Here is a 22,965-nt window from a genome sequence, read left to right as displayed (position 1 = left end):
TGTCGCCAGCCAGCCACTCGCTTCGTATCGGCCGCACGTTTGTTTTTGGAAAGTCTGTATTTTCATACTTTATTTCTTCTTGCCTTCCTTGTTTCAGTCGCTAATCGAGCTCTTCGTGAACAGACTGGACTCGGTTGAATCGGTTCTGCCATACGAGTATGATGCGTAAGTACGTTCCACATTGCAACAGGCTTCTGGAAGTGTTGGGAAAGCCCGTTTTCTGTTCTCGATGCACTGGTGCAACTCCTGATACAGTACACGTGTTTCTTGTAAGCAGTGATTGGGACGTAGGGGTAGAAGAGTAAATCCAGAGCTCAGGGGCAGGAATGAAGAGGATACAGGCCACACCTCTGCCTCCTGACCATCTGCTGTTCATGTTAATGACAAGGCTACTGGCTTTCTAATGGGGGCTTTTTTTTTTTTTTGAGCTGAGTGCTGGATTTGAAGGTTCTTCCTGTTAGTCAAATCTAGGAAGACAGGAGCTTTGTGTTCCTTGTTTCTGGCAGCTAAAAGACATTGGAAGAAGAGTCATTATTTTTCCTTTTTATACCAAAGCTCTGTATCTAATTCTTGGGGAGTGGTCATGATTTTATTTATTTATTCTTATTCTTGTCTGTGAAAATTATTAGCTGTTTTTGCAGATATTTACAGGCCTACAAGGCACACAATATGACCTGCAGTCTTGCTCTTGGACATACAGAAAAGTGAAACTTGCAGAGGGTTATAGGTCTTACACTGTGCAGTGCCATAATAGCAGCAAGACCAGAGACTAGCTGGAAAAGCTCTCAATGTCCCTATTTGCATTAAACTTTACAGAAACAAATGAATATGGGGGCACTTGTTGAGGAAAAGTACATATTCACCAAAGAGATTGTTGTTGTTGTTGTTCAGAATCTGCTGCTATCCATGTTTAAATAATGAAGATCCAGAATGGTTACATTCTCTTTGCTATATTCAGCAGTTTCAGACTGTAGGTACTTAAAAAGAATTGGTGGATGACATTTGGTAGTGTGGTGCATTATATTGAAAGCACTTCCCTTCTCTGGAACATGTTTCATGTTAAATAGTATTTGGAAAGACTCCTTTAAGAAAGGGGTATAGTTGTTTTTCTGAAACTTATTTTCAAGAGAAATGGGCAGTCCATATCATAGTCTGTTTTTCCTATTATGAAACATTCTATTTTTTGCTTAGATTGCCATTTGAAAAGGGTAAAGGGTTTGTAAAGCACTGGAACAGACTGCTGAGGAAGGTAGTGGAGTCACCATCCTGGGATGGATTTAAAAGACATGCAGATGTGGCACTGAGAGTCATGGTTTAGTGGTGACCTGGCAACACTGGGTTAAAGGTTTGGACTTGATAATCTTGAAGATCCCTTCCAACCTAAATGGTTCTGTAATTCTTGTAAAGGCACTCACAATTTTTTCTAACAGTGGTTGACCTGCCAAAAGAAGCAGGAAAACTTCCACGTTAAGGACGTAACTTAAGGAATTGGTTTAGGCTGATATTTATGGTTCTGTCAGTTAAAAAAATAAAGGTAACGTTTTCTACTTTTTTTCCAGTTTTGACTTCTGTCAAGATACGGAAGAGAAAAGACCATCAGAAAATCTGGGACAAGTGCTGTTTGGGGAGAGAATAGCATCTTCTCCATATAAGGTTATTTTATTCCTTGAAGTTAATCCTGTTTGAATTTGCTAACTGTCATTCTGGTGGCTGTAATCCATAGATATAGCTGAAGATTTGATGATGATGTGATTTTTTTTTTTTTTATATATATAGCCTTTGTAGTGTTTATGTAATAGAAAGAAAACCCCTCCCATACCCTACCCCCATAGGGTGGCTGATTAAATTTAGGAATCCAAGCCAATAATCACTCACCTTTCCTGGTTTTTTTTTTAGCAGCTGGATCGATGATGTATTAGCTGATGTGAAATCATTAAGTTTTTAAGTGTAATGTTAGAGGCTATAAACTGGTTGTTCAAGAACTCTTTCGTGTTCTTGGTTGTATTATTGGGCAACTTCCAGGGGGAAGGGAAGTCAGGTTGGGGCTCACTTCCAGCTTTTTTATGTACACACTTAACATTCGTTGTCTAAAAATCCAAATTTTTCATTGTTGATGAGTGTCACTTGAAATCTTCTGTAAGGTAAATGTATGGAAGTATTTTGTAGATTAGGTATATAATATTTTTCTGTCTTGTGCCCTGCATTAGCAGTGCCCAAATGTAGCATCTCTGAAAAGCTGTACAATCAACTTGGGAAAATCATTAGTAACCATTAAAATAAATCATAAATAATGAACATATAAATATTAATTAAAATAAATCATAAATCAATAAAATCATTAGCAGTAAAAGGAGATATGATTGAACACTGCCTCTTAATGCTTGAAAGCTCTAGACTGTTCAAGTGCAGTTTCCAGACTGGGATTTGCTGGTGAACCTGAAAACTGGGCTATGTTTGCATGTGAGAGTTGCTTGATAATCCAAATCCCTGTGAGAAAGAGGCAGCAGAGTTTCTGAGGCTATTGCTGCTTGATCATTAGGGACCTAATCACATCTTTTCATAGGACTGTTAAGGAGGTGATGCCTCCTCACTTGTGTAAACTGCTCCTAGAAGTCTCTTTGTCTTTCTGAGCTAATGTAGTTTTAAGTCTTGTGACTGCTGGCCATAGGAATCTTTTAAAAATGTAGCATGATGCCTCATTTGGACTGGATACTCATTGAATAGATTAAGTATTATAATAATTACTGTTTGTAATAACAATTACAATTATGGCTGCACACTAATTAGAAAATACTGTTACTGGTTAGCAGTTAGGCCTTGATAATGTTAGAATTTTCGGTCATATTTTAAGCATGTTAGCTCACCAACAGGGAAATCCTAACTGGGTTAGAGTAGAAGTTTTGATACACAAGTGTGAGCAGATTTGTGTTAGGTCGTGTCTGCACTTGAAGCTTAGATGTTGTGCAACATATTAGAGTTTTGGCAGCCTTATCTTATATCTTAGTCATCCTGGGGAAACAGCTAAAATTAGCATGAAACATTCAAAGAGGGTGTAGCTAAAAGTCTGGTTTAGCAGATGATGTAATTACCAAAACAAACAACAACAAAAAAGTGAAAGAAGGAAGCAATACCTTTTCTACCAGTTTTCAGATTTCATTCCTCAAGGTGGTTTATCGGGGCTGTTGAAGAGATTTTTAGCAATGTGGAAGAGGATTGCTGGTGTCTTCAGCTTTACCTGAAAAAAAGACCAAAAGATTTTTGAAGCAAAACTGAAATGACTCCTTTTGTGTGCTTTCTTAACAGTTCACTTTTAAAAAGCAAGAAACATGCAAGAAGGTTTGCACAAGATCATATGACCCAGGAAACAGTGCCGATAAAAGCAAACTGGCTTTTTTGAAGAAAGGAATGCAGCTGAATTATCAGCATCACTGGTAAGCTGAGATGTGTGCTTGAGGCTGGGGAGTATTTGGCTGCTTTTTTTTCCGTTGTTATCTAGGTTCTAAGTGGTTGCTTGCTTCCTTCTGTGTGATAGTTGTCCTCCACTGTGTATCTTGTGGGCACTACTGGAAACTGTGTGCACTGTATAAATGTTAAATGTCGATGTGCAATAAGGTGCATCCCCTTCTGAGGACATGTTTTTTGATGATTTCTGTCTAGGATTATCGATAACATGCCTGTAACGTGGTGCTATGATGTGGAAGATGGACAAAAATACTGTAATCCAGGATTTCCAATAGGATGTTTTGTTACTCCAGATGGTAGAGTTAAAGATGCTTGTGTTATAAATGTAAGTGGCAAAATTTTTTGTGGTAGTGTAGCAGATGTAATTTCATTTGCAGTTCTATTTTTAAGCTTTCTTCTCCTGTGAAAGAACTGATACCTTTGTAAACATTGTTAATATTCAGAATGTGGGCTTCATGTGACAAAAGGTGAATGTTGCTTCATTATGCAGTGTCTCACTGATAACATTGTCCAAGAAAAAACAAATGTTCATATAGATCTTTTGACTGACACAGATAAAGCTGTAAGGCAGCTGTATTGGTGTCTAAAAGCCTTAGAAAATTGAGGTTTTGTTCTGAAATTTCACGTGTATCCATCTTTGTACTATTCATTCTTTGTCCGTGTTGTATTCATGTGCAAGACCTTCTGCTTTTGGAGAAGCTTTCTAGTGAAGACCTAGAAACAAGCCCTGTGTTCTAGTTGCACAAGTTATGTCTAGCACAGTTTACAAGTTAAATATGTCAGTTTTCCCAGCTGGCTGGAAGATAACAAACATAGCTGTGATAGGGAAAGGATTATATTGACAACAATTTGAAATGTGTCGCTCGCCCTGGGAGTTCCACAGTGAACTAGTACAGTTACAGATAATAGTGATGCAGTTCTATCCCTCCTGGGATGAGGGGCCACGCTCCTCTCAGTGAGGAGAGAGGTCTGTGCTATGACTCTGTTCTGCCACATGATTTTACTGCCTGTATGCAGTGCAGCTCCAGTGCTTTGTGAAAGGGATGCATCTGTCAGGCACAATCAGTTACTCTTGTCTCCCGTCACCTTGCAATGCATGTAGTGCTTAGGCTCCCTGACTAGAGTTTAGACTATTAAAAATGGTCTGTGAACTGAATAACCTGTTCCAGTTAGCTGTTCAACTTTATTACTTTTAGGTGAGGTTGTTTTTATGTAAAATTGGTACTGGTGTATGTTGTGTTGGAAACTACTTGGTACACAGAAAAGGTCTGTAGCAAAGCCAGCAACTTGGATGAACAGTTGGTTTTGGTGGGGTTTTTTTTGTTTGTTTTAGGGGGAACCTTTCATACATAGGCATCAATGGTTGAATTTTCCAGTGAGTGCTTGGGGAGCTTGTGCTGTGTATCCCTGAAGAGCTGTGCAAGTCCTGTGTGCCAGCTGTGGTGTGGGGGCTCTGCCTGGCTAGCTGTTGTAGCCAGGGTCAGTTTTAGTCTGAATTCTGGTGAGACTTGCTCAGCATAGTGCTGAAGGGGGGTGATTGTTACAGGGGCAAATAAAATGTAGCACTGTGGACATGACTATAACCTCTGGGCTGAGCTGAGGAATATCACCCACTTTTAAAGAGATAATTATGTCTGCTGGAATAAGTATTTGACTATACTTCTAGAAACGAGGCAGGGAAGGGGTTGTCATGCAATGACACAGCTACAGTTCCTCCTTGAATTCATGCAGCTGGTGAGCTATTTTATCACTTCAGCTGCTACTTTGGAAATGGAGGAAACTGGTACCTAGAGATGGTGTTATAATATGACACAGGTATGATTCTAGTTTTCTCCTGATGGGAATCTTGATCCTAGTGAAAGAAGAGCAACACAAATAAATGTAATGCAAGACACCTTCATATTTTACTGAGAGGGGGCAAGGGATAGAAGTTGTATGGCAATTAGGAATTGGCTTACATACACAAAATAACTTTTTATTGAGAAACTGACCTAGCAGTCTGTCAGTCTAGTCCCTTACTTCAAATTAAAGTTTTCTAAACAACATGTTGGGGAGAAAAGAAAATACAAGTCTATTGACTATGGTATCATCTGAGCTTTGTATAGTTCTCCATCATTCCAAATTCTGAAAGGGTAAGGATGACAAAGCAGAGTAGCTACTGAAGGTGAAGGTTAAGGTTTTTGAAGCAGAACCTGGTTTGTAAGCTCTGGCAGCTGGAGTGTCTACTAGGAAGACTGTAGGATGGGGGTAGAAATGATGACTCTTATTTACTTGCACCTTGACTAAATAAATCTTTGAACTTGTTTTGGCAGCTTTTTTTGTGGTAAATACAAAAATTCTGGCAAATACATTTACATTTTACAAGTCACACAGGTGTGATAATAAATTATATGCTTTTGTGTTTATAAATGCAGTGTTGTATATAGAGAAAAATAGAAATACTTTATACAGGGAAATTTTAAAAAGTGAATGTTAATGTTAATGTATTCCCCTTTTTTCTTGCTCCTTCATTGGACAGTAGTCTCAGTTTAAAGTTCTTGATTGCTTGCGCCCTCTCCTGTTGAAGTTACTCAATCTCTTGATGATATTTTGTAGTCAGAGTTTAACAAGAAGAACACTTTCTACCTCTTCAACCACGTTGACATAACAATCATGTACCACAGTGGGAAGGATGAAAACTGGCCTGGTGCAAGACTGGTGATGGCAAGGCTGAGACCACAAAGGTAATTGTGAGTTAAAGTAGCAGGTTCTAGTACTGGAGAGTCCATTTAATACTAGTTGCCAACTTAGAAATGATACTTTCTGTCAGTAAGTTCTGAGGAACTGGTTATTCTTACTTTGGATCAAGGTTTCAGTGTGCTGGTTCTGGCTGGAACCGTGTTTACAGAGAGCAGTTCTATGGCTGTAAATGTCGTTTAACTTTGCTTTTAAAATATTCCCCAAAGTCTCTCCTGATAGAAAAAAAAACCTGTGTATGCAGACTCTTAGAACCTGAGACAAATGATAGCTTTCTTATAGTTTTATTGGTTTGCATTTGAGTGCATGCTACTTTCTTTTAAAAGATATGTTTTCAGATACACTGAGACATGTCCTTCAGCTGAGTGGCAGTTCCCATGTCGTCTCTCTTACTGTTGCTGCATTGCCTCCCAAATGTCCTTTGTAAGAATGTGCAGTATTTGTACAGGTGTACTTCCTCCTGTGTTAATTTGGATGCTGAGGTATAAGTGAACTATCAAGTTAATACTGGTATTCAGAACAGCAGAAAAAGACTAATTTCCTAAGAAGGTTAATTTACTTTCTTAAACAATAGCTTCTTAGTTTCTGTGTTGACCAGAGAGGAGATATGACAGTACAGAGGTCAGAAACAGACTGACTTGATGACTTTGTCCTCTCCTCAGTCTGTTTGTGCACAGTTCCTTCTTACCTATATTTGAAAACTGCAGCCAGTTATACAGTTTCAAAGCAGGTTGCCTTTTTTTTTTTTTTTAGCTAAACACTCCCCTTTTTCTACAGAGATTCAGTAGAGTCCTAAATTACACTACCACAGTTTTTCAAGTCATGTATGGTACAACATAACGTGGGTCATATTCTTTTTGTTGTTGCAATGATATAGTGTGGTTTTAGTGAATTATAATTGCAATGGAAGTTTATCCATTCCATTTACATCTGCTTTGAGATGGTGGCAGGAAGATTCTACCAACCTTCTCTCCGTTTTTGATTAATGCTTTATCAGCTGCATCCTGAATGGTTGAGGACGGAGACTTGGTCTTCTCCCCGCTGGTGCAGACCACAAGGGGGCACGGTTGGGTTGCACATAGCCCCTGTTTCCTCATTCTCTGACCGGGAGTGTCACTTGCTGCTCTGCTTCAACCTTGAAGCTCTTCTGAGGGGGAGTATTTGTGGTTGCAGCACCCTGGGCCTTTCATTGAGGTTTTTCATTATCTCATGGCTTGGCTTAGTTGTTGGCATATAATCACATAAGGTAGAATTGTTTATCTAAACTGAGTAAATACAACTTGCCCAAGAAGGTGTGAGAAGGAAGCTATTTTCTCATGTTAGAGAAGGTTCACAGGAGTGAATTCAAGCAAACCTTAAGGTTTCTTTGACTTTGTGCTTCTATGGCTGCAGTACTGCTAAGGTACTGCAGAGAAGGATTTTCTGTATTTGGACTTCAAAATGTAGAATGTTGTTCTGAATTCTGTGCTTTTCAGAGTACATGAGATTGACAAGAGGTTAAATAAGACTATTTGCATAGGAATGGAAAATGGAGAGTGGTTCCCTTAGTAAGTTCTCCTGCCCCAGTGTAAAAACATAACAGTAATAAAAAAAGACAAGCAAAAATGCACCAAAATAAACACCCTTCTCCCTGTGAAACTTTAGAGAAGGTGAGAAAGTTTACCTAGAATGTTCTCAAATGCCTACAAGTCTGGACAGACATTAACTGTATGTAGGACAGTGATCCATGATCCCAATCCCTAGGATGCTTTCTGCAGAGTTTTTAGCTCTCACCACAAGTGCTCGTGAGAACTAGTGTTCAGTTCTGGTGTGGCTTTAAAGCTGTTACAGAAATTCTGAATAATGATATCTAATTATATACATAATTTTATTTTTCTCTTAAGAGCTCTATCTGCAAATATAACTTAATAAAAAATATATGTTTAGATCTTTGAACTTCATTGACGGAACAGAAAAGCAGGCTCTCAAAAAAGTTGAATAGCTGATACAAAATTGCATACACAGCTCTACTTGTTTTTTATTTGCCTTTTTTTAATAAAAGCTTGTTTTAATTATCTTAGAAAAGAATTTGTGAAAATTGATCTGGTAGAGTACATGAGTACATTCAATTTAACTTTTTTTTTTTCCATCTTAGCTACAAACATACAGATGAGAACAACTTAAGTTGCGAAGGTCCACCTATGGAGATTCCTGGAGAATTCACCAATAAACTGAATTTGATCTACACTTACTCTGTGACATTTGAGGTAAGTGTTGAGTCTGTTACATTAAAAGGTAATTCTCTAAAAGAGTGAAATCAAAACAACTGGATAATTGGCTAATAGCCATAACTGGATTAAAGGAGTGTAAATTCCATGAGGACGGTCTTGTGAAGAAGTTTTCCCAAAACCTGTTACTTTTCCATTACTCTAGTTTGTGACATAGAATTTATAAGTAAAGACTTTTTTTTGCCCTGTTTTATTAATAATAGAGAGGTAATAGATAGAATAACCACAGGAATTGTCTTTCTTGATGTATGCTCTATATTTTCACTGCTCAGTCAGGGTACTGAGAGTCTTATGTAGAACAAAAGTTTATATTGTATTTGGAGAGACTTTTGTTTTAAATGTTGGTTTTAGTATATTGTAAAGCTGTTGTTATCTAGTGAAGGTTTTGTCTCATTTTATATTGCTTCTATTCACTAGCTTTTTTTTTTTTTTGGGTAGGTGGCCATTTAAACACTCTAATGTAGTAAACACTCTAATGTTTACTAATAATAATTTATTCAGCCTATTGCAATTTATACAGGAGGAAATTAGGCTTTATTGCAGTTGGGTCTTTGCCCCAGCATGGCCAGTGAGCCTCCTGTGGGGGTGAGAATAATTTGATTGAAGCTACTTCAAACCTTGGTACCTTGCTAAGTCTGTCCTGAAAGCATGGTAGTACTTCTCATGTGAGACACCAATCGTAGAGAATTTGGCTTGAGAGCACCAGCCTCTTTTGTGTAGGCAGTCAGGCAGCCATTGTATGGTAACAGCTTTCATTCTACCAAACTGAATTTGATTTGAACCAATGACCTTTAGGTGCAGGGCTCCAAATCTTGTTACATTTCTCTTGAGATGCCCAAGCCTCCTTAGACTCTCTGAATTCAGTACATGAATGAGCCTCCTGTCTATTAACATTTGTGTTTAAATCTTGATGATAAATTACAGTTTAGAATTGACTTTGTCCAGTTATTCATGGAAGGTGTTAACATGTTTGGGCTCCCTGCTCCCTGTTTCTGGGGTGCAGAGCAGACAAGGGGAAGCTGCTATGGGTTTGGGCAATTCCACCAAATGGTGCTTGACATGACTCCATCACCAGGCACTGCAGAACTGCTCATCTTCCCTGTTAGTCTTGAATTGAAATTTAAAAGTTCCAGGCTGGAGATACAGTCTAAAGTTTGAGAATTAATTGCGCAAACTTATCACCTGGTGAATAAGGGAGTTAATCAGAACTTTGTGCCAGTCAGGAGGTAGAATTTGGTAGCAGGACAGCAACTGTACATCCCACAAGACAAGCTGTAGAGGGCAAGGCGTGGGGATGAGAAAGTGTCATTGCTTGTACAGCTCACGTGAAGCATTTAGAGGGGGACATAGAAGAGAATGAAAGCCTCTTGAAGCTGAAAATTACTGAGTGATTTCTTCTTAAATCCTTCATAGGGCTATCTGGAGATGAACGTTGTCCGCCAGGATTCAGTGGAAAATAGTCTGTGTCAGACAGCATTATGGCAGGAAGCAAGGAAGCCTGTGCTTCACATTAAACATGATGAGAGAGGAAAATTCCAAGGGAAACAAAAAACTTATTCACAGTGTATGTTTAACACAATTTAAGTTTCAAGATCAGTGTGCTGCACTGGGAGTATCTCGTAGTGACGGCGTGGCTGTTTTTCAGCATGCAGTTGGGAGCTGCAGGCAGCTACATGCCAAGTCATGGAAAGGTGAGGCTCAGTGAAGCATCAGTTGAAGGTAGAAGACATGGATAGGAGATTTCAGTAAACAAGAGGCTCAGAGGATGAATTAATGCAGGAGGGAGATCTAACATCTAGCGTGCAGGGTTGATACTGAGCTTCGGTATTAATGCTAAGTGGAAGGTGTGAGGAAGGCGTTTGATGTACTTACTCCTCCTCGGAAACGGCAACAAACTTGGACTTGTTTCTAGTAATTGCTATTTAATTTCTTTATAGGAAAAGAATAATATTAAGTGGGCTTCCAGATGGGACTACATTTTGGAGTCCATGCCACATACAAACATCCAGTGGTTTAGGTAAGACTTGGATTTATTCACCGAATAACCTTGCAGAGGAGCACAAAGATTTCTTATTTGTGCTTCTAGGAATATATAACTTCTGCTGTGGTAGAACAAAGTTGGTTAGTTTTCAGGCAAAAGAATTTTCTTGGTTTTATATATGAAGTAACTTTTATCAGTCTTCCATCTCATGGGAGCAACTGTAGTATTGCATTTCAGCAAAGGAATGCACCGTGCGTGTCCAAAGGGAAAGCAGCTTCCATCGTCTTACTTTATCATCTCCATTCTGTAGAACTTTTGAGACATTGCTGCTCTGCAGTGTTCTTACTGTTATTGTCTGGCTTTCTCTAACTGCCAAGTGAGAGGTACATGTGTGCTGCATGTTTTGTACTCTACAGCTGCTTACAGTAAAATGAGGGTCTTTTTTATGAGTAAAAGATGTCTGTGAAGAGCTCTTACTTATTTCCCTCTGTACCATGGAAATGATATCAAGTAAGTATATAATTTATGTTGAAATGTTAATGTTGTGCAATATAAAGTGTTTGAAAAGGATGATCTAATTAAATATGTCTGTACAAAACATTGAGTGGCACGATGTAGCTTTCAGTGGTAGATTTAAAATCTACTTGACAAAATCGGCTTTAGGAGCTGTAGCTGTTACACTAGGGAAATTACTTGAACTATATAAGGAGGAAAATAAAAGCTGTATGTAACTGTCTTGAGAATTAACAATACCTCAAAATAGTATTCTTCTCCCTTCTGTCTCCTAAGAAATCATAAAGGTATGCAACTTAAAACAGATTATCTTCTCTGTGTGGGAAATACTAAAAGATTTGAGTGCTTAAGTTGGAATGTCTAAGGCTGTTTGTCAGAGCTGTACCTGTGGTATGATTTGGAGTATGTGGTCTGAAACATGAGAAAGTGAACTGAAAGTTTGACTTTATCTACAGTATCATGAATTCCCTCGTCATTGTTCTCTTCTTATCTGGCATGGTGGCTATGATCATTCTGAGGACTCTCCATAAAGACATTGCAAGATACAACCAGATTGACTCTTCTGTGAGTAAGATTTGCAGTTTTTACATGAACATGTTTTTCTGATGGTAGTGAAGTCTATCAATTAGTTTTTAATACAATCTAAAGAGGCCCATAACTACCAAGAATTTGATATAGGCTAACACAGCTGGGGGTAAAGAATAGCAGTAAAACTGTTTTGTCTTTTCTAACAGCAGGAAGAGATGGGCAGATGGACAGTCTTAATTTTATAGTGTCATTTGATGAACTTGTAGTATGAAAGGGCAGACTTCATGTTTTACAAGTATGTGGAGTGATTCACAGAAACTTTTTGATAGTGGACAAACTCATATTTGAAATATAAGTCCCTTTCTTTCAAGGTCTCAACTAAGGAAAGCCTCTTTTTGTAATAAATACTTTCACAGTATACCAACAGCCACAAGACACAGTGCAGACATTGAAAAGTGTTCTGCCATTGGTGCACTATCAAGATGTGGCCATTGCTCCTGAGTCCTATGGTTGCCCTTTAGAGTCAGTGTGGACATGTAGTTGGTGGTGTGACCCTGACCTAAGCAGGTAGTTTGTTATTTATGGAATCTCCATCCTTAGAGATACTCAAAAGCCATCTGGATGTGGTTCTGGCTAACCTTGCCTTAGGTGACCCTGCTTGAGCAGGGAGCTTGAAGAAGATGAGCTCCAGAGGTCCCTTCCAGCATCAGCCATGGAGTGATTCTGTGACTCTGGCAACCTGGGATTATATGCAAGATTCCTTCTCCATGCAGCCCTGCTTAAGTCATGTTACGTGGCCTTAGCACTAGACCTGCATTTTCATCTGTTGCAGCGACATTGTAGCACAGAAGGGAAGACTTTGCTACCTGCTTTGTCATATTTTCTGTCTAAAAACATATTTTATAGTCTGATCAGCTAAGCTTGTGAAGAGTATGGTGGTTGTTATTGAAAAGTATCTTTTTCTCTCTTCAGGAGATCATGCTTAAAACCACCCCAGCCAGTTATTGACCCTCATTGTAATGAAGCTGCTTTAGGAAGCTCAGTTGCTGTAGTTTTTTCAGTTCCAAGGTGGCATTTCTGTATAGTAGTCTGTAATACAGCTCATCCAGAAGGCAAGTGTGCTAGCATGTGACTTGTGAAGTTGGAAAGGTTGTGGTCTCAATTTCATGAAAAGTATGGTGCTATGTAACTTCATAAAGCAGCATATTTAAAAACTCCTATCAGGTGATTATTGCAGAAAGGATCAAAAATTAAACCAACAGCTAGCAATGGAGTGAGATTAGTAGGAGGATCAGTAGTTGCCTTGCTAATTGTTATGGGAGAGATCGATTAACAGACTAATACAAGTTGATGTTGCCTTTTGACTGTGGCTAGAGTGTGGTGGAATCACATACTTTGTCTCCAGTTAGGAGACTGTACTATTGCAGTTCATGTCCAACACATCCTATCTCTCCAGCTGTGTTAGAACCACTTGGTCTGCGTGTAAATTATATATATTTTAAATGTTATATATTTCTTAAAAATACAGTTCTCCTGGTGGTCGCTGTGTTAAAACTGAGGCTGTTTTGTCTGACTTAACATGGTGACTGAAGTTTGTTGCTATCCAACTAAACTTGTGAGTCCTTTTGAAATACTCCTTAAAATGGGAAAGGGGCAGGTGCTTGTAATGCCTTGCTGCCTTGGTGGGAGAGAATACAACTGCTGGTGAGTTAGAGAGACTGACTAGCTGACTGTGAGTGAAAGTTAATCTTTCCCATTGGTAAAAGTGGTACCTGCAAGCCAAAGATGAGAAGTAAGTGTCAGAGTCTTCAAGGGTTTGAATTTTCACGGTCATTGCTATCTGGATAAAGAAATACTTTAAAATGCACAGAAATGTTTCATATTGAAACGAAAACATCTGAAAGTACTTTTATTCTTCTTTGTGGTTTTGATATTAAATATCTTTTGTTAATGCAAATCCAGACGGTAATTAAAGTGGAAGAATTTTTCCACATCCTTTAACTGATTGTTTTTGTGAAGCTCCTGTTTGATCTCTCAATTAAATTATGTTCAGTATCTTACACTGTGTTGTCTTTATTAGTTGGTCATTCTTAATATGATAAAGAGCAAGGCTTGTCAAAGCTTGATGGGTTTTTATGGGTAACAGCAGGGATAGGTGTGACTTTTAAAAAACCACACTTTTTTTACTTCCTTGCCAGTTGTGAGAGACTTAAAGATCTATTGCAGTTCAAGGAGCTGATTTTAGAAGGTGTGAAATAATTGTGCAAAAGAGGACCTGGGCTGAGGAAGCTGCAGTGAAGCAAATTAGTATCTCACACTTCAGGAATATTTGTGATTCTCCTTCACAAGCCAGTGATTGTGGACTGTATGCACATTTAATGTTCAGTTAATACCAGCTGGCTTTTAGTGTGATGTAGATTTAGTGAGAGATACTTTAATCAAGTGTTTAGAAACCGTTAGATAACTTTTAGGCTCTCAGACTAAGAAAAGATTTCTGAACTGAACACTATCAATATCCATCACTATCAATAACCAGAAGGTGTCTTTTGAGTGCATTTGCAGATTAGGTGTTAATAGGAAATCTTAACACCAGACATTCCAGATTTGCACAACATTTTCCTTGTTCTGTCAGGAGCTGAAGTACTATGTGTTCATTGCTGCTTAGTGTTCACCGTTTTGAAAATAGATAAAGATTTGCCTCAGATACTAACCTTTTCAATTCCTTGATTCCTTACTTGCAAATTCCTGAGAAAAGTCTTTCTTTTGTGTTACCTCAACAAATTTCTCGTCATCATCACAATTAGTTCAAGCTCAGACTTATAGGAAAGCGTGGTGTTTATGCTTCTTTAACCAAACAAACCTTTCTTTACTGCAAGAGAATGGATGTGTTGGAATTATACTTAGCTAGTATATTTTTCTTTGCAGGCATAGATTTTGTTGATGGTTTTTGTTGTGTTTTCTTTTTGTTAAAGTATTTGTACTTAATGCTTCTGAATTTTTCTATTAATACATTTGACTTCTAAGAGTAATTCCTAGCCAACAAATGCAAGCAGTGGTATCAGTGTGGGGAAGGCAAAGGCAATCTTCCAGGAAAATAAATAAGAAATTACATAATTTGTTGCAAGTTAAGATGCTCTGTGTCATTCACCCTGTATTCTTTCTTGCCCTATTTTTTTTGTGTGCTGTAGTTCTAGTGGTAAGCTGTCTGTCGAACTAAACTCAGTACTCCTAGGTTGACTGAAACCTGTAGCTTTTAAGTTAGTGAGAAAGAGAGTGATCTCCTTGGAGTTTATTTGTAGTGGTCTTTATTTTTTTTTTTTTTTTTTGGTGAGGAAAGGTGTTTGAGTGACTTGATGAAAAAGTTTTATTCTTCAGGAGTGTCTCCTTAGAGCTGCTGGGCTGAGGATCCTGCCCTGTGCCATCTATCTGTTCACCTCTTGCAGCAGGACAAAATACTGGTACTTGCCACAAGTGATTCTAGGAAGCAGATGTTCTTCTGGAGTACAGAGACCATTTCATTCTTTTCCAATATTGTCATTGAGACTGATGTGCTTTGTAATGGAAGCAAAAAGAGATAAATGCTTGAACCAGATTGAAATGCTATAATCCAAGTTAAATTAAATGGAATGCTTTGTTTTAGTTTTAAATTTAGAATGTCGTTATACAGTTTGGCTAATTACATTTTGTTTTTTCTTGCTTTGAGATGAGGATTTTCTTGATAAATCCTGCTGCCTTCTTTCACTGAACCATTAGGGGGTTATAAAATCAATGAGTGATGAATCGCATGCAATTAGTCTGTCTTTGGATCTAAACTGGAAGTTAATCAAACTTTAAATATGTGTTTTGCATCTTGTTTGTGTTAATTCACTACTGCATTATGTATCTTTGCTAAAGACATTGATTTTATACAGGAGGATGCCCAAGAGGAATTTGGCTGGAAGCTGGTTCATGGAGATGTGTTTAGACCTCCAAGGAAGGGAATGTTGCTGTCTGTCTTTTTGGGCCAAGGAACACAAATTTTCATTATGACATTTATTACTTTATGTAAGTAACTTCATTAAGGTGATGTGTTGGCAGTGTGATAGTGTAAGAAAGGTAAAATATTATGAAACAAATTAGAGAAGCCTTCTTCTGGAAACAAAGTCCTTTGGTAAAATCAGATTTGAGTGCTGTTTCAGAACAGTTACCTAGGTAGCTTCTGTGGCACTGTTGTCACTGGTGGTGTTCAGAATGTGCTATCTGGGCTAGTTCACATTCTTCACGATTGCAGAAATGAAGCTTCTTTGTAACAAGTTTCTTTTGAAAAAACAAAACCAGTTTGTCATGGTGTAAATTATCCAACATGAGTAACATGAGTTCAAAGACATGTAATCAAAGCTTTAATGTTCTTGGAACACTTTCTGTCTAATACGTTTGACACAACAGCCTGCAGCCATGCAGAAGCAGGAGCAAGACTGCATGCCAATGAAATGGTACTGACACAACCTTGAGGGAATGAGAGCCTACCACAAATAGCTAGATAAACATGTGATCATGTAACCTGACACAAGTTGGTGTTTTATTATATATTGCCTATAAAGTATACAACCATTCATTTTCTTACTGTATGGTCGAATTGCGAAGTGTACAGATACTTATTACAAAAGAAGAGTTTTTCAAATTCTGCTCTCCAGGTTTCATTCAGATTTTTTGGTCTTTTACAGAGGAGCTTATTTTCTTTCCCGTTCATTATGTGATGCTACAAGATTAATAGAATTTTCTTGATGGGCTTGTCTTTCAGGATTGATCACAACTCTTTTGCCAGTTTCCTGTTTGAGCAGTGTAGTATGGGAAGAAACTGGGAGGGAGCAGGGAAATACTTTTTCTGCTTGAAAACAAAACTTCTGACTAGAGATATGGGCAAACTCCTTTTCGGAGAATATCTCTGAGCTGGCCTCTACAGTTAGTTCAGACACAGGCAGCCGGATTTTAATAAAGAGGCTTATTTTTAAGTGAAGTGTAGTCTGGCATGGTGGATGAGAGCCTTTAGTGGAATTTCAGGCAAGTGACTCCATAGTTCTAAGATCTTTTATCTTCACACTTATTTCTACCTTAAACAACACCAATCTCCAAAACCAGAAGGACCGTTAAAAAAAAAAAAAACAACCAACCAAACAAAACGCAACAGCTTTTACTCCCAGCAACAACAAAAAAAGAACCAAACCTTATCTCTGTCAAAGTTTTTTGCTTCTCCAGACATACTGTTTTCACATGTCCTTTATGCACATATTGAACTCCTCTTGTTACTTAGCATGTGTGACCATGGATTTTTACAGGAGGACTGTAGGGTTTTGGAACCAGATTTTTTTCAAGCTGAAACTTGGTTCAGGCTCATTGTTCATCTGTGTGGCATTTTGTTTTTCAGTCTTTTGGCTATGAAAAACTTTCTATTTAGAAGATGAAGTGGAAATAATGCTTTATTATGAATTTAACAGTGGCATTAGGGCTATGGTCATGTGATGGGGTATATGAGAGCTTATGCACATAGTCGTCTTATAAGTACCTGGTAGTCAAAGGGATAAACCTGTACAGTGCTGTGTTAATGGGAGAGTTTGACATGTGTCCACACATGGCTAATTTTTTTTTTTTCTCTTTAGTCCTAGCTTGCCTTGGTTTTCTTTCTCCTGCCAACCGTGGTGCTTTGATGACCTGTGCAGTTGTATTGTGGGTCTTACTGGGAACTCCAGCTGGTTATGTGTCTGCTAGAATGTACAAGAGTAAGTGCACGGATTTGTTCGATGTGACACAGCGTGTTAAATTCAGAATGGCTCAGCTTAACATAAACCTCACACTGGAGCTAACCTCTCAGACAACAAATCTGCTTCTTGCTGCAAAACAGTTGGAAAAAGTTCTGAACCTGAAATTGTTTTTACTCTTTCCCCTTAGCGTTCAGAGGCGAGAAGTGGAAGACAAATGTTTTGCTCACAGCTCTGCTTTGCCCTGGGTTAGTATTGTTTCCCCTCATTCTTTTCTTTATTGTTAAGTATAAATTAATCTGAGGTGGGAAGGAGTGGGTGGGGGGAAGTAAATTGTTCTCTTGCCCTTTAGGCAGAACCTCTATTACCTTAGCTTATAGTATCAGTGTTTTCTTGTAACCATGTTGTTAAAAAGGATGCGGGATTTCAACTTTTAAGTAAATAGCTATATCCTGTGTACTGAACAGGAGATGTTTACTATGCCTTTAGCTGAGAATGATGTGGAGATATTCTAGATTTTCTTAAATGGATTAACAGTCACGTATGTAAATGCAGGTGCTGTCCAGTTTTGGATACAGCTGTAGCACATGTCATACTATGGCAAATACTGCTGTGCTTGGGAAGGGTGATAGCTCTCTTACCTTTCATTTTCTTAAGACCTTATGTGGTGATGAGGTCAGGGGAGAAAGGGAACAGACACTAATTTCTCCTACAAGTCTTCTGTATTTCTTGGTTGCAACTTTGGCTACGTGACAAATGTCCTTGGCAAAAGTTGAGGAGAAGGTTATAAATAATTTCTTAAGGTACCTCTACCCTAAAACAGCCCAGAATGAATAAAACTTGACTTGGTTTTGAGTACATTAGAATTTCACCAAATGAAATATAATGCATTTGAGAACAACTGAGTAGAGTATTTCTATGAGGAAATCTTCTTTCTAAACAAAATGTGCTCCAGTCTCCCTGCTGTCATTTAGATATTATCTTGAGAGAGAAAGAAATATTTATCGGTGGAAGAAACACTGTGCTGATCATTTAAACTCCCAGTTAAATTAAGTTTCACAGAGGAAGTAAAATGATTTGGGATGGTAGAATAGGAACAGATGTCTTGATTATGCTATGCTAGTTCAGTGAATTTGCATAATATCATAAACAGCCTAGGGCCGTTATGGTCCCAGTAGACTGATGGGAATTCACATTTGCAGTATTTTTTTCTAACTTTGGAGGGGGTAAGTGGTGTCTGTGTTACAGGCTTGGGCAGATGATAAACATTAGCAAGAGTTCTAAAATGGATTTGATTTTATTTTTTGTTCAACGGATGCTTACACCAGGGGTTGCTTGGGTGTGCTTAACAAGTCTATTCCCCCAAACAGTTGTGGGAAGTGCAAGACCTCTCCTAGAATAAAGAAGCCTGCCTATTGCTCTAATCCTCCTTCGTTTTTTTAAAAATCAAATACAGTATGCATGTTCACTTCAGGGCAGTTTAAATTCTGTCTTGGAAACTTTTTTAATGAAACCCAGACAATAGTGGACTTTGAAGGGGCTGAATTTTTTGGGGTACATCTCTGAATCCATGAATAATGGAAATGCAAGTAGCCTTTTATATGGGATTCCCTTGCAGTACGTTTTGCTTTGCTTTCAGAGTTGGATGGTTTTGAAATCTTCATCATGTCTTGGAGTGTTTCCTAGTGTTTTCCCAGGATGTTTAGAAGATAAGGCAGACGCAGTTAATGGGGGAGGGAAGAACAAGACTGGAGAGGTTTCATGACTGATGCAGTATTTATTTAAATTTTCTAAAGGTGTCAGCTACTTAACTGTGTAACTGCATGAGGTGTTAATAGAAAGATTCTTCTTGTAGGGAAGAGAGCCCTCTTTATTCACCCTCCTGCGAGCACCTTGCTGGAACATGTGCTGTAGAAGGGGTGTGTTTGTTGTGGGACTGACCTGTGGCTCAATATGAGATTTTGCTTTTGCTTTGCTTAGAAAGGACCTAAATAAAGGAATTAAATGACTGGCAATAATAAGAAAAGTAATTCAGATATGACATGGGTTTAATTATTTTCTCTTCCAGCATTCTTTGTGTAGATCTTTTACACTGGAATTTTTATGTTACTTTTTGGGTTTATTTGCAGAGTATTTAAGAAGTGGCTTTACCATCAGTACTTACAGACATTGGGTGTTGCAAGCATTTTTTAAATTAACTGTTCTATTGCTGAAAGTGGGAGTGTTAGGGAATGAAGAATGCAAGAAGCTGCATTTTTCTGATGCAGACTTAAGTGGTTTATGTTTTTTTAATATTAACTGATATTTATTCTTTACTGAATATTTTAATATATTTTCTGATTTTTTTTTTTTCAGGATTGTCTTTGCTGATTTCTTCATTATGAATCTCATTCTGTGGGTGAAAGGATCCTCAGCTGCCATCCCTTTTGGCACTTTAGTTGCTATCCTAGCTATGTGGTTTGGAATTTCAGTCCCACTAACCTTTGTTGGTGCATATTTTGGCTTCAAAGAGAAGGTAGGGAGGGCTCTTGGAACACGGTTCTGAAATAGAACTGTCTTCTGCAGTTGAGCCATTGAATCTGTAAGCATGCAAGAACTGGTTTGGACTGAAACATCTACAGCTCTATGCTTGTGAAATGATGTTTCACTTTGTCATTATTTTGAAACTGAATATATGCTTGTCATGTCACACTAACTTTTTTTTCCTGTCTGTTCATTAGAATCAGATTTTAACAGAGCTCTTGAAGGTCTTAGGTGCCTTTTATATTTCAGTAATTCAGCACTTCAGCGACTTCATTATGAAGTAGTACTTCAGTTCATACTTCACCACTTTGAGATACTGCCAGACAACTAAGAAATTTTTTTTTTTTTTATTAAGGACTGAACAAATTGATTTCCTTTTGTTCTGACTTGTTTACTGACCAGTAGTTGGACTATCTAAAGCATGTGTGTTTTTCCTGATGATGGATGTCAGGCTTGTAGGTTTTTTGGTTTGGTAACTTGTGATGGCTTATGAATGAATCAATTCTTTAGATGCTAATATTAGCAAAAAACAATTTTATTTATGATGTTCCTGATGATGGATGTCAGGCTTGTAAGTTTTTTGGTTTGGTAACTTGTGATGGCTTATGAATGAAAATAGTAATGTTTATCAATTCTTTACATGCTAATATTAGCAAAAAACAATCTTACTTATGATGTTATTGATCTTATTTATTTTCTCTCAAAGCCTATTGAACATCCAGTTCGGACAAACCAGATTCCTCGCCAAATTCCAGAACAGTCCTTTTTCACAAAGCCTTTGCCTGGTATCATAATGGGTGGCATCCTGCCATTTGGCTGTATTTTTATTCAACTTTTTTTCATTCTCAATAGCATTTGGTGAGTATCACTTTTTTGCACTTTTTTGGTGTAGTTATGCTGCTTGATAATAAACACACAGCTGAGTTTGAACATTCAAAACCGATAAATATTAGGAATCAACCAGTTGTTGTAGACTATTGTGGGATTTCCAGAATCTGCATATTTATTCCCATGCTTAGAAATTATAAAACTAGTAGTTCTTACTGACAAATGCCAAGTATGAAAGGTGAGGCCTGTTTCCTTCTATCTTTCTGGCTCTGAACAGCACAAATGTGGTTTTGAGCTGTTGTGGTTAGGTGGAGCCTAATTTGTTGTGTAGCTATATTAGGATTTATGAAACTTAAGTTTGATCTAGCAGTTTCAGTTGTTAAATCAGAATCAGGTCAAGAATTTGGGATTCTGTGTTCTGCAAAACAAAGCTTCACCTGCTAGAAAACATCTGCACCACTTCTAAATCTTGTCAAGTGGGTGCATGGGCAGTGAAACTCTTCATAGCTTTCACAATGTAAATACAAAATGCTTAATGTATTCTTGTTCAGTGGAAAATACATACCTGAAGCTGCCAAGTTTTAAAGGTGTCCTCTGTTTGTTGGGGTTTCTTATGAAACAGTTTTGTCAGTTCTTAAATGCAAATATATGAGACAGGTTAACCTTTCACATTAGTCCTCAACAAAGCTACAAACTGTGTTTTTAAAAAAAAAAAAAAAAGAAACCAAAAATTTATTATTATATATTAGCATTTGGCCAAGTAACACTGAAAATTGACTTGGAACATCAATCAAAAATTAGATTCTTGGTTTTTTTCTTTTAGGTCTCATCAGATGTACTACATGTTTGGTTTCCTGTTCCTAGTTTTTATAATTCTTCTGATTACATGCTCTGAGGCTACAGTTTTGCTGTGCTACTTCCATCTTTGTGCAGAGGTAAGCAGTACGGGTTTCATACAGATACCACTTGTAGTTGGAAGATGCTACAAATAGAGTTGAGGCATTCACATGTACTGTGATAAGCTGGACACTTGAGTGGATGGTGTTGTCAGCCCTTGTCATGCCTTAGCTACTCTTTTGAAATGTGCCTTTTCCTCCAAAATCCACTGTTTGCAGCAGACAAGCAAAAATTAACAGCTTTGATTGTAGAATAATATCATGTTCATAATGGAAGCACTACAGCTGACTTTGAGAAAGCATGTAGTTACTTTTTTCTATGTTGGAAATATTTTTTAAGATAAATTTTGAAGAATTGTTTTCCATAGGACAATGTTCCTTTTTAACCAGCTTTGTGTTTCCCCTGTGATGTCTCCTGTTGAGTGGTTTATTGTTTCTTTCAGGATTATCATTGGTGGTGGCGATCGTTCTTGACCAGCAGCTTTACAGCAGTTTATCTCTTTATCTATGCAGTTCATTACTTCTTCTCTAAACTCCAGATAACAGGAACTGCTAGCACCATTTTATACTTTGGTTACACGATGATCATGGTCTTGATTTTTTTCCTTTTCACGGGTAAGTACATTGTTAAAACTGAAATGAGTGCTGCGATTTCCTTTTTTGAAATGATAAAGATTAGGTGAAATGTAGACTATCTGAAACATCAATTATTTAATTTATGACTCTTTAGGCAGTGTTACTTTTATGGTTTGTCACATCACAGAAAGATATTCTTTAAGGGTTTTTTTCTAACTTAACATTTATTTATAGTAGAATTAATTTTCCTTTGTTGCATATTATATTAGCAGTGAGTTCAAACCATTATATTTTCAAAGTGCTGTTCTTGTTCACTTTGATGTTAGGGGTGTTTAACTTGATTCTGGACTTCATAATTGTTTCTAGAAGCTCTATAGTTAGAGGTACTGTGCTCTGCATATGCAGCATAAAAGGTGTTTTCAGCTTCCACTATTAGCAAGTGAAGCAGGTTGGTGCTGGAAAAAAAGTGAATGTTGTCAGTAGTTTTAGTACCATTAGAGGTGATCTTACCTGCTCATTAGGTACCTCTTGTTAAAGGCAGGAAGGTACCTTAACTGGAGGAGCCTATTTGAAATATGGTTCTATTTTTTAATAGTCCAACTTTTCTGATGTTACTCATGCAGACTAAATGTCTTTTACAGAATTACTCTGATGTTCATAATCACTTGGCTCAAACTATAATTTCGAGGTTGATTTGATGTGAAATCTATGCCAGATTGACCATGTGTTAGTTGAAATGAGAAGCTCTTTGAAGGGTACTGGCCCTTAAAAATAGCCAGGAGCATTTTATACTGGTATTTACCATATTGCTACTGTTGTGTATGTAGTTTTTACACATGAAGTTGGACCTTTCATATATCACTGTGCTTAGAATCATGAAGTACTGCAGTGGTAGAATTAGAGAAAATGCTAGTTGATAC

At 37.7% G+C, this 22,965-nt stretch overlaps 1 protein-coding gene across 1 annotated transcript; it reads left to right on the top strand.

Moving 5' to 3' along the window:
* Nucleotides 1-97: 97 nt before the first annotated feature.
* Nucleotides 98-22,084, top strand: LOC103769741 (transmembrane 9 superfamily member 2-like; the record flags this gene model as incomplete). The annotated part of the gene is made up of 15 exons (XM_008936974.1): nucleotides 98-165; nucleotides 1,560-1,653; nucleotides 3,304-3,431; nucleotides 3,658-3,787; nucleotides 6,058-6,185; nucleotides 8,333-8,444; nucleotides 10,403-10,482; nucleotides 11,415-11,523; nucleotides 15,399-15,531; nucleotides 17,124-17,243; nucleotides 17,413-17,470; nucleotides 19,578-19,737; nucleotides 20,452-20,603; nucleotides 21,397-21,508; nucleotides 21,913-22,084. Coding segments are annotated over 15 exons (1,756 nt in total), but the record flags the coding sequence as incomplete, so codon positions are not given.
* Nucleotides 22,085-22,965: the final 881 nt, after the last annotated feature.

The sequence above is a fragment of the Merops nubicus genome, unplaced genomic scaffold (genome assembly GCF_000691845.1).
Source record: "Merops nubicus isolate BGI_N331 unplaced genomic scaffold, ASM69184v1 scaffold11250, whole genome shotgun sequence".
NCBI lineage: Eukaryota > Metazoa > Chordata > Aves > Coraciiformes > Meropidae > Merops > Merops nubicus.
This window is presented reverse-complemented; position numbering and strand designations above follow the sequence as displayed.